Source organism: Aedes albopictus, chromosome 2 (genome assembly GCF_035046485.1).
Source record: "Aedes albopictus strain Foshan chromosome 2, AalbF5, whole genome shotgun sequence".
Lineage (NCBI taxonomy): Eukaryota > Metazoa > Arthropoda > Insecta > Diptera > Culicidae > Aedes > Aedes albopictus.
Genome location: NC_085137.1, coordinates 276021581 through 276037168, shown reverse-complemented (window position 1 = coordinate 276037168; position 15588 = coordinate 276021581). Strand labels below are relative to the sequence as shown.

The 15588-nt window shown below is 41.4% G+C and overlaps 2 protein-coding genes across 2 annotated transcripts in view; one reads left to right on the top strand and one right to left on the bottom strand.

Moving 5' to 3' along the window:
- LOC109622136 (sex determination protein fruitless) overlaps window positions 1-15588 on the bottom strand; it is a 640213-nt gene that overhangs the window by 43670 nt on the left and 580955 nt on the right. The window lies entirely within an intron of this gene.
- Window positions 2360-9676, top strand: LOC109402256 (jerky protein homolog-like). The gene is made up of 2 exons (XM_062854974.1): window positions 2360-2497; window positions 2580-9676. Exons 1-2 carry the CDS (start codon window positions 2480-2482, stop codon window positions 3639-3641), a joined length of 1080 nt encoding a protein of 359 aa, XP_062710958.1. The 5' UTR covers window positions 2360-2479; the 3' UTR covers window positions 3642-9676.

Genomic DNA, 15588 nt, shown 5'->3' with positions numbered 1-15588 from the left:
TTCGAAGTCACGGCGGGGAGTTTTTTGACCAGCTTGTCGGCCTTGGGCGCTGGAATAGATTGCCGGGAAAGATCTACAAAATGACAAAGATCCGCCATTCCGAGGAATGAAAAAAAACAAGCGCTGCTGGCAGCGAACGCGGTGCATTTTTGTTGCTTACAAATACAAATGTGCCAAACTGTATGCCATACTGTTGAAAAAATGTGATATTGTGCCTTGCAAGATAAATCCGCGAAACGCGTTTATCTTCTTCTTTTCCATCAAGTTGTCAAAATATGAGCGCACCACTATGAGCGACCTGATGGTCAGAAATTTTGCATGCGGCGCTTATATCAAATCCACATGAGGCTGCGGCGATATGGCCGCGAGGAGATGCACGCGATACAGACGCAATGTGGAAAATGGAGAAGATACCGCCGCAGCATCCTGTAGCATCACCAAATAACATCCCGATTAAATATTAAACACAAAGCCGACGAGGTGATGCGTGTGCGTATTATAGTGAAACAATGTCGCGATAAATGTTATTACGATTTCTGGCCACCTGAGTTGCCATTGTGCCAACTGTTGTTTTGATATGAACGGCCTAAAGGCTGCTGCGATGCTGCTGGGTGGGTGACAGTATCTGTTCGATTTTGACATTGCGTCTGTATCGCGGGTATCTCTTAGCGGCCATATCGCCGCCGCCCAATGTGGATTTATTATGAGCGCCGCAATACATAGTGTGATGTGTAGGTGCTAGTGTGTTGCGCAAACACAAAAACTTACCATCTGATAGAAGGTGGTGATACATTGTCACCATTTCATGCAAGTTCGCATTCCATACCGTTTAACAAATTATGGATGCTTTAGTATACTGTCGTTATTTGACATAGAACATTCTTATTGTTTTTTATTGTTATTATTCTCATGCTCCATATTGTTTAACACAAAATTAGCCATGGAATATAATGTCATCTTAACAGATACAGGTAATTAATTGTTTGGAATGTATGGCATAATGTATTTTACTATGCGGGTATGTAGCTGTAAAATGTTAGCACAAGTATCCTAATTTATTACTTGCTGGTGCTTAATAACCGCGCTAGAAGAAAACACGAGTTTCTTATTAATTTTATAAAAGCCGACTATTTTGCCTTTACTTGTTTTATAGATATAATTTTCGCTTCTAGTAAACAAATTCATCATGCCGCACTTAATTTGCATTTACCTACCATAAAAAAACGGAAACAACAAATGTTTAATGTTTTAGTATTTTTTTTTCGGTTTGTTATTGTCGGTTTTCGTCCTTATCAAAAGTAGCGCTTGCCGCTTTGAATCTGACAGTACCACCCGGACCAAAATTTTTAGGTACGCTGACGTAGAGACTGTCTTCTTCTTCTTATTTCTGGCGAGCCGACACCGTTCGGCATCAGCTCTAGTTTAACGTCCGCCTATTTCTGGTACTAAGCCTAAACACGGACGGTCAGGGAGACATCCACACACACCTGACACCCTACATATCGAACCCATCAACACATGGGCCGGGACCTACGGCTTTACTTCCTATCCGAGGGAAGGCGTGATCAGATATTTTTGTCTCAGAAATACCGACGGCGTCGACTAGGATTGAACCTAGACCGACTGGGGTAGAGACTGTATATCCACTTATCCGCGTGCGGTAATGGCGGCGGCGGGCACAAATAACCGATTCGAATTTTGACGTTTCGTGGGGATCGCAATCGGTTGGCGTCATCAAACGGAGGGTGGAGGAGTATGAAACTGTTTTGACTTTCTCCCAAGAAACGTCAAAATCCGAAGTGGTTGGACATGCCCGCGGCCGCCATTACCGCTCGCGGATAAGTGGATAGATCTGGCAGTTGCCTGTGTGCAAAATCATTAATATTGTTCACAAGATTTATTATACTTATATTGTTTATATTGAATAAATTTAATGAAATATTTATTTTTCAATATTTATTTTAAATATAAACAAAATAGGAGACACTACGCCATTACCATTGAACCACATGCATAGTAATCAGAACCATGTAGCAATGGTTACATTTACCATGTTGTTTGTCATGCACATAGTAAGAGTTACCCTCGAAATAATGTTTAAGAATACTATGAAATGTAAACATTGATCAGTATAGTAAATTTAACCCTCCACCTAGTGGAATCAAGAAAAAAAATATGGTCTACGAAAATCAAGTAGTAAAGGTGTTTTATTTTAACCCTACACGGAAAAACGAAAGTACCCAAAAGTGAGTTCTTTTGACGCAATCCCATAGTTCGGCCCAATAAGCCAAATTTGAGTACAGTGACGATTCGCTCGTTGGGTCACGACTGCGCCCCGATTAGCGGATCGTATTCGCTGGTTGGGGCAGTTGACAGCTGGTCGATTTTCCATAGGGGGTGTGCTAATTGTTTGTTTTCCTTTCGTCGTAGAAGAAAGTTTATCGATTCCTGAAAAGTTTACGAATAAGTTGGTTGCGAAATGTCTCATTGCGGTGAGGTAAGTTGAGATCGAGCTGGAGATTTGAACTTCTAATCTTGCTTCTAATTGATTTTCATTAAAATGATTATGTGATTTATAGGGAATGGATTCGCCTGCGGAAGGTAAATCGTTGAAGCGCAAACACGTCACACTCACTCTGGCGCAGAAGTTGGATGTCATCCGGGAAGCAGAGTCCAGTGAATTATCCCACGAGCAGATCGCGAAAAAATACGGAATCGGAAGTTCATCCGTGGGCCGATTCTTAAAGCACAAGGAGGCCATCAAATCCAAAATAGAGACCTATAGAGAATATGGGGTAGAGGAGCGGCGAACTCTCAAGGTGCAAAGTTTCCCGTTGCTGGAGCAAGCACTGTTCGTGTGGATACTGCAGCAACGGAATGCGAACGTCATTGTTTCGGCGGAAGTTTTGAAAGCAAAAGCCCAGCAGCTGCTTGTGAATTTTCAACAACACGGATGCTATGAAGGATGCCACTTCCTCGCATCGAATGGATGGGCTCGTCGTTTCCGGCACCGTTTTGGACTACGTACGGTTGTAACTGCGGGAGAAAAAGCTTCGGCTGACCTGGAAGCTTACACTAGCTTCAAACCGGTGCTGATGAAGAAAATTTTGGATATGGGTCTGAACCCTTCACAATTGTTCAACGCTGATGAATCGGCAATCTTCATCAAACTGATTGCTTCCAGAACGGTTGTCCTGTGGGATGAAAAAGCTGCTGCTGGTCGAAAGCTCAACCGGATCAGGTACACTTTTATGCCCTGCTCGAACATGGACGGCACTCTGAAATTGAAGCTTATGTTTATCGGTACATCAGAAAACCCGCGAGATCTTCCGCGCAATAAGGAAGCACTGCCGGTTTCTTATTATAATGCGAAGAAGGCCTGGATGACTAGAATTCTGTTCAAGAAGTGGTTTGATGACGAGTTTGTACCTGCAGTGCGGAAGTTTAGCGAAGAAAACGGGCTTGAGCCGAAAGCACTTCTGGTTTTAGATAACTGCTCGGCTCATCACATTGGATGTGATTTGAGAAGTGATGATGGATTGATTGAAGTGATATACTTGCCCCCCAATGTGACTAGTGAGTGCCAGCCAATGGATCAAGCCGTTATCAACGCAATTAAAACGCGTTACAAAAAAAGTTGATGTTAAAATTGATTCTCGAAGATGAACATCTCTCCTTCAACCAACGCCTGAAAAATGTTTCACTATCCCAATGCATGGATTGGTTAGCTAGCTCATGGGATGAGATATCGGCCGCGACAATAAGAAACTCCTGGAACAAATTGATCGACGAATTCCCGGGGTTCGAGTATGACGAACCATGGCCAGACGAAAATATCACGGGAGACATCAAAATGATCATAGAAGCAGCGGACGAAATTGCCGGTACCGAAACGAGTCAGAGCGATGTGGACCGTTGGCTCAATGACCAGGTTGTCGATTCCGAGGGAAACATGCTGAGCGTAACCAACTATCAGTACAGTGATGAAGAAATCATATCATCTGTGCTACAACGACTGGATGATACAACGTGCACTGATGAAGAATGGTTGGACTCTTCGGATGAAAATTATCAAGGGACAGATGAGCAACAGACAGTCAATGGAGCGTCTCCAAACCGCAGGCAGAACTTTTCTAACGTGCTCAAGTCATTGGATAATGTAATTGATTATGTAAGAGGTGATCTGCAGGAAGTCACCAAACTTACGGCACTGCGGAACAAACTGGTTGGCGATAAGTGGAAAGAGCGTAATTTGAACGTCGTTTGAGTAAGTTGAACAGTTTCAGTATGTTTTTGTTTTATGAAATACAGTTAATTTAACTTTCAAAATTTGATTTTTATTGAAAAGAAAACTATCATCAACGTACATTGATGGACCCCTTTCAAATGATAACATTGAAACGTCAGGCATCGTTTGACATAAGGTTTTGACATATGAGTGCTTTTTGGTTGGGGTTTTCCTCATTTAGCGAACACCCAACAAACGAGCACCCCCAGTTAACGAACACCCAAGGAGCGAATCGTCACTGTAAATCGATTAAACTCACACTAGGTAAATTGCCTTCACCTCCAGCAAAAACATTTACTTAAGAGTAGGTAAATTCAACCCAAGACCAGTGTTGGTAAACTCACACTCAAAGCTCACTCATGAACCGCTCCTGCATGAGCAAACTCGCGCGCGATTCTAAATCATTTTCTCACGCGCGAGATTTTCATGCAAAATCTCGCTCTCACGAGTCAAGCGCCGAAATCTCATTTGCTTGTAAAACGAATCCAAATCAATTTAAACGACAATCTTTGTTGTTGTATGCAAGGTTTGATCTTGTCCTGTTATACAATCCTAAAAACTTCGTTGTAAATAATAAGACTACCAAGAAATTAAGGAATGAGTAAAATCACGAGTCAACTCATGCATGATTTTTTCGGCGGTGAGTTTGGCGAGTCAAAAATCGCGCGTGAATCAACTCAACCATGAGATTTGAGAATTTGAGATTTTACCAACACTGCCCAAGACCCCCCTCATTCAACCCAAATTTGAGTAAACCTGCATTTACCCAAAATTGGCTTATTGGGCTCAAGGACCCCCGTTGGGTAGATGCATCTCTGTTTGTTTTTGACAACATCGGTGAAGGAAAGAGGGAAAACAACCTAATTTTGGGTAACTAGTTTATTCGATATACTCAGCTTTGAGTAAAATCGACCCAAAAATTAGGTAGTTTGATTTCTCCGTGTATGAAATGGTGCCGGTTACTATGTTCATTTTTTCAGTGTAGGGTTACCCTGGTTTGGTTGTTATCTTCTTCTTCTTCTTCTCAATTCTGGTGCTCTTTGCACAGAGCTAAAGAGCGGAAAAATGGCGCAACGAACTAGCGCTATATTGCCAACGAGTTTTCGTTTATACTCCAATGGAATTTACTTTCTGGCGAGCACGCCGCGGAACACGACCAAACGTGTTGGCCGCTGCAGTCTTACTGGTTGTTATCAAGTGAAGCGATCTGTTGAATTTCGAAAACACCGTGCTTGCTATGATTGGTTTCGTAATCGTAATGAGAATTTGTATCGGAGAGGTTTTGGAAGAAAAAAAGTTTTTGAGCGGTTCAAAATTTATCACAACAACGTGTGGCCACCGCTGAAAAGTGAAGTTCGTTTAATTTTGCTATTTTGTTTCTTAGTCGCGTCTCCCCGTGTCAAACTTTCAACCAGTCGCTTTGACGCTGGCGATTGCGGCTTGGGAGCTTAGTCATCAAAAGTGAAGATAAGGCGAAAAACAGTAGTGAATAAAGAAATCAGCAGAAACTCAAGGAAAATGTATGAAAAAATTATCATGTGCCGGATGGAATGCCTCTCACTAGAAGAAACAATAAAAGAAAACAGAAATAATCTCTACCAAAACCCGATGTGCAAAACATCAATCATACAGAAGCGGATGATCAACATTGGACTACAAATATGACTCGTAAATTGGTGAGATCTTTCCTATATTATTTATATCTGCTTTACTCTACTGCATTATATACAACCTCATATATTTCAAACATAATCGTCAACATCTGGAGCGTTTGGTACGGTATGTCCACGCATCCTTCCTCCCCTGTAGATTTGAGAAGTACTTCGACGACAGAAAAAATGATCTGAAGTCCAGGTATTTCGAAGAACCATCTTTGAGGTAAATACAACGCAGTAGGCCTGGCCTGGCCTGATGGTCTCGGCATACTTCCCAGGTGACGTGGACGAAATCCCTCCTCCAGAAATAGCTGCGCTCGTAGCCTACAGCCACCGACACAACATCCCCTTCGTCATAGGGTGTGACGCAAATGCAAATCACACCGTATGGGGAAGTACAAATATAAACACCAGAGGTGAGTACCTGTTACAGTTTCTCTCTTTCAAGAATATTGACACTTGTAATGTTGGTGTCAAGCCCACGTTTGAAAACTCCATTCGTCAGGAAGTTTTGGACTTGACTCTATGTAGTCGGTCTATCTCTGATAAAATTAAAAAACTGGCATGTTTCTGAAGAAATATCAATGTCAGACCACAAACACATCATCTTCGAATGGGAAGGGGGTCTAACGATAGAAAAAAACGTTTAAAGATCCTGAGAAAACTGATTGGGGATCCTACTCAGCTATCCTACAATCCGAAGAGTACATCATAGAAAGTCGCATTAGTCCTGTTCAACTCTTGAGAAGCTTAGGAAAACTGCGCGTAGGGAATTCAATCGAGCCAAGTGAACCAGCGATTGGAGCCTATACAGAAAGGCCCTGACGAACTACAACAAAGAAATAAGGTTAGCCAAACGGAAATCGTGGATTCTAATGTGTGAAAGCATAGAGAATACACCCGTAGTGGCCAGGCTCCAAAAAACTCAATGGTGTGGGTAGCCTCCGAAAGACGGATGGTTCGCTCACTGTAGAGCCTAGCGATACACTGAGCAAATTGTTAAAGATCCACGTCTCTGATTCAATCCCTGAGTCGAGCATCGGCGACCAAGGCACCGGAATTGCTGTCTCAGATCCACAAGTGATCCAATCATGGGTTTCTGGATCTAAAACAGATGCAATAAAGGTTGCAAAGGAAGCTTTCACTCGGGCCAGGGTTGAGAGGGCTATGAGATCTTTCGAGCCATTTAAGTCTCCTGGCATGGATGGAATATTCCCAGCGTTGATCCAAAAGAGGAAAACACTGGTTTCACCCTTGGTTGAGATTTTTTAGGGCGAGTCTGATTTTGGGGCATATCCCTGATAAAAAATATCATAAAAATACGATAAATTTTATTGTTACAACACCATTTTTTCGAAAAATATTCACCATTAAACGTATTGTATTTTACACGGCACACTCACCATCACCCCTATTGTTCTATACCATTCGGCGAATGGTAAATGGCACTTTTACAATAAAAAATGGTGGTCGTTATGTATCTTAACCATAAAATTTTGAGAAAATTTTCATACACTTTTTCGCGAAAAACAATAGAATGTATTGTTTTTTTATGAGACATTTTTGGGGCAATTTTCAAAAGAAAACCATATATCTTATTGTTTTTTCATTGTTCTTACAATACAAATACAATTAATTGAATGGCGTCAAATGAATCGTTGTTACAATAAAAATACAATAATATTTGTGTAAGCAGTTTCGCTTTTGAAAATCCATAGAATTTATATTTCCCGCTAACATTTATATCCAGCATTTACGAGCACTAACGGCCTCCAGAATGATATGCACATCATTTTATGATAAGAGTCTAACACTCTGATGTCTGTCTGATATGTGTTGCTTGCTTGGTTGCTTGGCAGCTGTTGATGAGATCTATCATCAATCTTTTCAAACAACTGCCAATTATCACAAGTCAGACCTCAGGTCGTATGATCCATATCATAAATCGTTCACAATTCATTTGGCCATTAGTATATGTAAATGCTGAAGAAAAATGTTACCGAGAAATATGAATTCTTTGGTTTTTCAAAGGCGAAATCTGTTTACATAACAATAAATATTATTGCATGTTTATTTCTACATCGGTTCAATTGACCCCATTAAACAAATTGTATTTGAATTGTTATCAATGGTAGTTTACTATTTACTAGATTCCTATAATTTATTGGAAAACATTAGAAAAATCATTGCACACTTTTTTCTTATCGTAACGTCCTCACTTGGCTAAAACCTGCTTTTCAGCTAGTTTTCTATAAGTACTTCCTCAGTTATTCATTGAGAGCTTCCTCTGCCAACACGGCTTGACGTCTGTCAGTCGTTGAAGTTTTAGCGAATAACATTCGATAACCGAAACATCTACTGTACTCAAATTTAAAACAAAAACTACAAAAAAATATGTCAAGTGATTTTGTATTTGATTATACAAACATGATCCAAGCAACAATAATATTTATTGTTATTTTTTTGTTACGAATTGTTTTTAAGGTAATTGAGAAATAAACTCTTTTTTAATAAAAAGTTCATAAGAACTTTGCAGGCACTTTTGCAACTATTTAAAAACAACTTAAATTAATTTTTACTGATAGTAACTTTAAATTATTATAGAACTATTGAAAAACAATCGAATCAATTAGTCACTAATAAAGCTAATGTTCACTTATTGTACGAACTATATGGGCTTGATTTCTATTGTAAAAAGTAACAATACATCTACTATGTGTTTTATTGTGAACAATAAAACCAGTCATAAGTCAATAATATTTACCATGTAATGAATGGTAACTTTTTATCCGGGATACCCAACGATTGGCGTCAAATCCGGGCTGTCTTCATTCCGAAGGCAGGAAAGAGAGATAAAACCAACCCCAAAGCATTCAGGCCGATAAGTTTATCCTCTGTAATGCTCAAAATCATGGAAAAGATACTATGCGAGTATACATAAATCACAAATTTATGAAAGCAATGCCTTTGTCAAAAAACCAATTCGCTTATCAAAGTGGAAAATCTACGATCTCGGCACTACATATGGTAGTTCAAAAGATCGAAAAAACACTTAATGCAAAACAAATTGCTCTTGTAGCATTTCTTGATATTGAGGGCGCATTCGATAACGCTTCTTATTCGTCTTTAGGGTCAGCAATATTGAGGAGAAAATTCGACCCATGCATTGTTACCTGGGTACATGCTTTGCTAGCTAATCGAAAAATCTCCTCTGAGCTTAGCGGTAATAGAGGTAATAAACTATAGAGGGAGAATGTCGCTGACGTCGCCACCGCAACATCTCTTGCTGGCGAAGATAGGGATGGATATGAGTGTCAAAGCAAAAAAGTATGCAGTTTGACAGATAGATACCCGGGATGTTTGCGAACGAGAACAAATGGAACAGCAGCGACATTCGTCCTCTATAGTTTATTAACTCTATTTTAGCGGTTCATCTTCTTCTTCTTCTTTCTGGCCAACTAGCACCGTTCGGCGCCAGTTGTGTTTTTACGTCAGCTGGGTCTAGGAGCTAAGCCTTAAATTCCGACGCCCCAGGGAGACAGCCACCACACCTGAGGACCCTACATATCGAACCTGTAGTGACGCGTACCGCACTCTATGCCGTCTGACCAAAGACTGAAGACTGTCTGCCGGGTTCACTCATATGCACTCTAATCAAACACCATCGAGGACTACTACACTCTTATTGAATATTGCCATGTATCTCTAATAGAAGCGTCTACCACATCCCCCTTTTTTACAATTTTTATTTATTGATAAATTCGAACAGATGATACCAGAATCAACGTAACTTCACGCTTATATTTAGCTTATATTTAGACAAGCTTATCTGCTAAGTATATTTATCTTGATGGACTGTATGGTACTGCTGGTTTGTGAACTCTGGTCGTTCTCCGAATGGGATTCGAAGTTGATGACAGCTTAGCCGGTGGTTGTTCAGGATGTTCTTCGCTTTGGGTACTGTTGCTCTTTAGTTGAAGGTCATCTTGAGGATTACTGTTGCTACTGGCCTCTTCACCAAATGAAGTAGGTAATAGTTTAAGATGTGCTGTATTCCGATCATATATCCGACCCGTCTCCTTCGACTGGATTGTAACGTTTGTGCCTCTCCGATCAATTACTACAAATTTCTCGTCCAAGAAAATCGTCTTCTTCTTCTTCTTCTTCTTGGCGTAACGTCCTCATTGGGACCAAGCCTGCTTCTCAGCTTAGTGTTCTATGAGCACTTCCACAGTTATTAACTGAGAGCTTCCTCTGCCAATGACCATTTTGCATGCGTATATCGTGTGGCAGGCACGAAGATACTCAATGCCCAAGGAAGTCAAGGAAATTTCCTTTACGAAAAGATCCTGGACCGACCGGGAATCGAACCCGTCACCCTCAGCATGGTCATGCTGAATACCCGTGCGTTTACCGCCTCGGCTATATGGGCCCAAGAAAATCGTAGCAAGTTTATTTGTCGGCAACAGGTTTTTCATCAACACGGTATCGCCTATTGATATTTCGCTGGCTTTAGCTCGACGCCTCTGATCTTCTCTCTCCTTTCCTTGCATTTTCAACGCATGATCTTTGTCTCGGAAATCCGAACTTGGCGGTGTTGTTTCTAGGTCTTCTAGCTGTGGCATTTTTGATCGTAGCTTTCTGTTTTGCAACAATTCGCTTGGAGATTTTCCAGTGATGGTATGGGGTGTATCATTGTACAGCTGTAAGTAATGTTCTAACTCAGCCTTCCAGTTGCCGTACAGGGCATTGGCGATCTTCATCCTTCATCTTTAAGAGACACCTATTCTGGCGTTCAACTTCTCCATTGGCCTGTGGCCAATATGGGGAAGTATGGTTCAGATGAACGCCATTAGTTCTACAGAAATCCTCGAACTCTGTAGAGACAAATTGTTTTGCATTATCTAGGGTGATCGTTCGAGGTGGGCCCCAAATGCGAAAGATGCGTTTGAGTCTACCAATTGTCTCCTGGGCGGTTATTTTGGTCATTATCTCTATCTCCATGTAGCGGTTGTAGTAGTCAATAACAACTAGGACGTATTCCCCTGTAGGCATTGGCCCCAAAAAATCAATAGCGATGTCCACCCAGGGTTTTTCAGGAAGAGGACGGCGCCGCATTGGCTCTGGAGGATCCGACACTTGCACTAATCTGCACCCCTCACAACCTTCACATATCTTTACCGCGTTATGATCAATGCCCGGCCACCAACATCTTTCTCGTAATCTGCGTTTCATCATCGACTGTCCCGGATGTCCTTCATGTGCTAGCTGGCACATTCTTTGACGTAAAGGAAGAGGAATTACTAGTTTAGTCCCACGCATGATAAGGCTATTGACGTACGATAGTTCGTGGCGAAACAAATTGTATTGCTTCATATCTGCTTGGTCCCACTTTTCATTCAAAATGCAATCTTTTAGCTTTATCATCTCTGGATCGACATTGGTAGCTTGTATAACTTCAGTTATATCGATAGCCGCACATTCTTGGATTGCTCTGATGACATGTTCTGTATCCGAATCAAACTCCTCATTACAAGACCCGCTGCTCAAACTTGCTACCGATACTGCTACAATTCTTCGAATGAAAACTTCGGACTCCTCTACCCACTCGTTATCGACTACATGAGACCCAAGTCTGGAAAGAACGTCAGCAATGTTCGATGATCCTTTCCGGTATACGACCTGAAAAAAAACATATTTGGATGTTTCATCATATCCACGATTACTGAATACTTCTAATGAGAACAACCTTGAATTTGAAAGCCTGAACCCGAAGCAGCCATCTCTCTATTCTTGCTGTAGGCTTGGAGGATACCGAGAAAAGAGTCTCTAGTGGGCGGTGATCCGTTTCCAGCTCAAATGTGATACCCATCAAATAGATCTTGAATCTTTCAACAGCCCATACTATGCCGAGGGCCTCTTTTTCGATCGGTGGATATGTCTTCTCTGTTTCTGACAAGCTTTTTGAAGCGTAGCTAATCACCCTTGGTTTATTACCTGCAAACTGGATCAGAACTGCTCCTAATCCTACGCCTGAAGCATCTGTCACAACTAAAGTTCTGTCTTTGGGATCGTAATATCCCAAATGGTCCACCGAACCGATCGTCTTCTTCACTTGTTCGAAAGCCTTTTGGTGTTCATCGTTCCACTCAAAAAGTGCATCTTGCTTTACAAGACTTCGCAGCGGAAAATTCATAGTGGCCAAATTAGGAATGAACCTCGACACATAGGTTACCAAGCCCAAGAAACTACGAAGCTCTTCCTTGGATTTGGGTGATCTGAATTTCAGAATACTTTCGACCTTTTCGTCAGCTGGCAAAACACCTTCTGATGATAGCTTGTGTCCCAAAAAAACGGTTTCAGACTCCTTGAACTTGCATTTGTGGTCATTTAGTTTAATGTCGTACTGATTCAACACGCTCAATGTGTGCTTGACAGCAGCATCATGTTCCGCTTCTGTAGCACCGTACATCATTATGTCATCAATGAAGACGACCGTATTCTTACATCCTGCTAAAACACTTTCCATTAAGTTTTGGAATAGCTCAGGTGCACAGTTGACCCCAAAGAGAAGCCTCTTGTACCGGAATAACCCCCAATTTGTGATGAATGTCGTTACATCACGGCAATCTTCCGTTAATTCCACCTGGTGTAATGCCTTCGTGATGTCTAGCGTCGTGAAGAATCGAGCGTCTCGGAATTTCGGAAGAAAATCGTCAATAACTGGAAGCGGATGATTGAGCCTTTGTATTGCAAGGTTTGCTCTACGCATGTCGACACATAACCGAAGCTCGCCATTTTCCTTCAATATCGGTACAAGTGGAGACACCCAAGAAGTAGGACTTGTCACCTTCTCTATGATGTCCTTTTCGAGTAGTTCGTCCAATTTCGACTTCACTTTCTGCAACAATGGAATAGGGCATCGACGCAACGGTTGTATAACTGGTGGGACGCTTCTATCCACTGGGAGACTCAGTTTGATTCCTTTCATCTTAGGAAACGCCTTTCTCGCTGAATCTACTCGAGTTATCATGTTCTGTTGAGTACTTGGTAAGCCTATTCTCAAAACTCCCAACAGTTGCGCTGTAACTTTTCCAAGTAGAGGCTGTTGTCCCTTCTCAATCACATAGAAAGTCGTGTCGGTTTTCAATAGTTTTCCAGCATCCTCAATTTCCAAAACCGCATCGAAAACAGTCACGAGCTTTAAGGGTATTTTTCCGTAAGCGAGAAATTGTTTAGTATGGTCTGGTCGTTCGTTGGTAATTTCCACATCTCGAAGCTTCATCAATTCCCATGTTGTGTCGTCTATCAGGTTGTGCTTAGAGCCCGAGTCAATTAACATGACTACATCTACACCCCCAATACGACAAGAAATCAATTCTTCACCATCGTTTCCCACATTGTATACCGGCAGAGTTTCTTTCTCTGCTGTTACCCGTTCATGTTCTTCGACATTGAAGACATTCCTTGGACGCTTGTTGTTGGAATATGGATAACCATGGGAAGTGGCGAACGGGGACTTTCGCTTCCGATCATATGTCACCTAAGTAAACACATTCATGATACTGTAAATATATCAGAGATTCTACGCTAGTTTTTACTTTAATCAACCTACCTGGTTGGACATTGGTTTCGTGTTCGTTTTACATACTGACTGGAAGTGGCCCGTCTTATGACATTTCAGACATGTTTTGTTCAACGCGGGACATTGGTCTTTTCGGTTGTGTAGTTTGTACCCGCAACGATTACACCGTCCACTTGTTTTCGGCTCACTTCTTGCCGAGTCAAACATCCGGTACACAGTATTCTGGGAGGGTTTTGTGGTCATTCTAGATGCTTGATACCGAATAGATTGATACGCATTGACGATTTTCATCGTATCGTCTAGGGTCAGTGTGTCTTTCTCCAGGAGTTTTTGTCTTAATTCATCTGTAGCATATTGAACAATCTTGTCAACAGTTGCAATGTGGCGACTTTCAATTTCGGATTTGCCAAACGAGCACTTCTCGGCTCTTTGTTGGACCTTCAGAGCAAACTTTTCTATTGGTTCATCGTCTTCTGGCTTCATGGTCCAAAACAAAAATCGTTCGAAGCTATCGTGCTGCTTTGGAGAGAAATGGTCCGTCAGTTTCTGTTTTGCTACCAAGTACGGGTCAACGTTTGGATCTTCAACAGTCTCGTCTATTCCTGGTAAGCTATAGAAAGCGCTCTGAAGCTCTAGCCCACCCATGGCCAGAAGCTGTACTTTTCTGTTCTGTCCATCCGAGATATTGGCGGCAGCCATTATACTCTCGAACCATCGGATCCAAGATATCCATGAGTTTCGGACCTCCGATGGCGGAAGATGTTTGTATTTGAAGTATTACTCAAGAGCTTGGCAAAGTATCTTGGCGAAAGCTTATCAAAACGGTTGAGATATCCCTCTTTACTTTAATTCTCTAGCACTATCAGTCATCATTGCAATTGTTCAAGTACAAATCAATACATAACCTTTTCCGAACCTTCACGTAGCTTATTCACATCATTCGAGAGTAGATTTTATTTTTCATACACACTTTAGTCCGAGTATTTGCCGTAATTTAATCAGCAGTCATACCGTGTTTCATTCTTTCTTCAGTTCAAACATTTGCCGTAATTTAATCAGCAGTCATATCCTTTTACAGTAGACATTCGATTGGTGCAAACACCTCAAGTGCAAGTCCGTCAATTGCAACAACCATGTCAAAATAAAACAACAGAAGTGCGATTCTTTTAAGCACATTCTTCTTATGATGTGATGTTTTCCAATTGCAGTTCTTTATGTCTGCCAGTCAACAGTGTACAGCTTTTCTACAACTGCGATTAAAATGTAAACATTTGCACCCATCGAATGTAAACTGTTCTACCACAACCAAGCATAAGCATCTATGAGCATCATAGAAAAACAATCGCATGTTTTAAGATCGAACTTCATTCATTCCAACTACTGTAATTCAATCAGCCACTCATATTTCCACTTTCAATTCATTACAACAGCTGTAATTTAATCAGCAACTCATATTTATTCTTTTCATTGAGCCGTAATTGAATCGGCGGATCCTTCGTGCTTGATATCCTTGGAAAATATCCGCAATCAAATCGACAACTCGTTTTCCTATTTGTTTTTCTTCAACATCCGTTACAGTTACTCGCATATGTACATACCTTTGCACCGCCGAAGTTCAAGGTCATTGATGTTTACTCACACCATACGTTCGAACAATCTACAGCTACTCACCAGGTTCCACATTAAAATTTCCCATGAATTCACACCGAGAAAAAAAATCTTCCATTCACCGGATTCTTTCTTCCCAAGCAGCAGCAACCATGCATCATCCGTTGTAATTTTGATTAGCACTCATACGCTCACACCTTTTTCTTTTTCGTGCGGCGAGCGGCATTGCTGTACCTCTTCTTTTACACATGCACACTTTTTCTTTGAATTCGCCCCGAGTATTTGTAGGCAGTAACAACATCACCGTTTTCATAATCGATTACATCACTAACACATTCACCTCTTGCACAAAACCCACATCGCATGCACATACTCAACCCTTGTTAGTGATGATGATGATTGCCGCCGTCGGTCTAGCTGTCGTTGCTCACTTCAGTCCCATCAGCAACAAC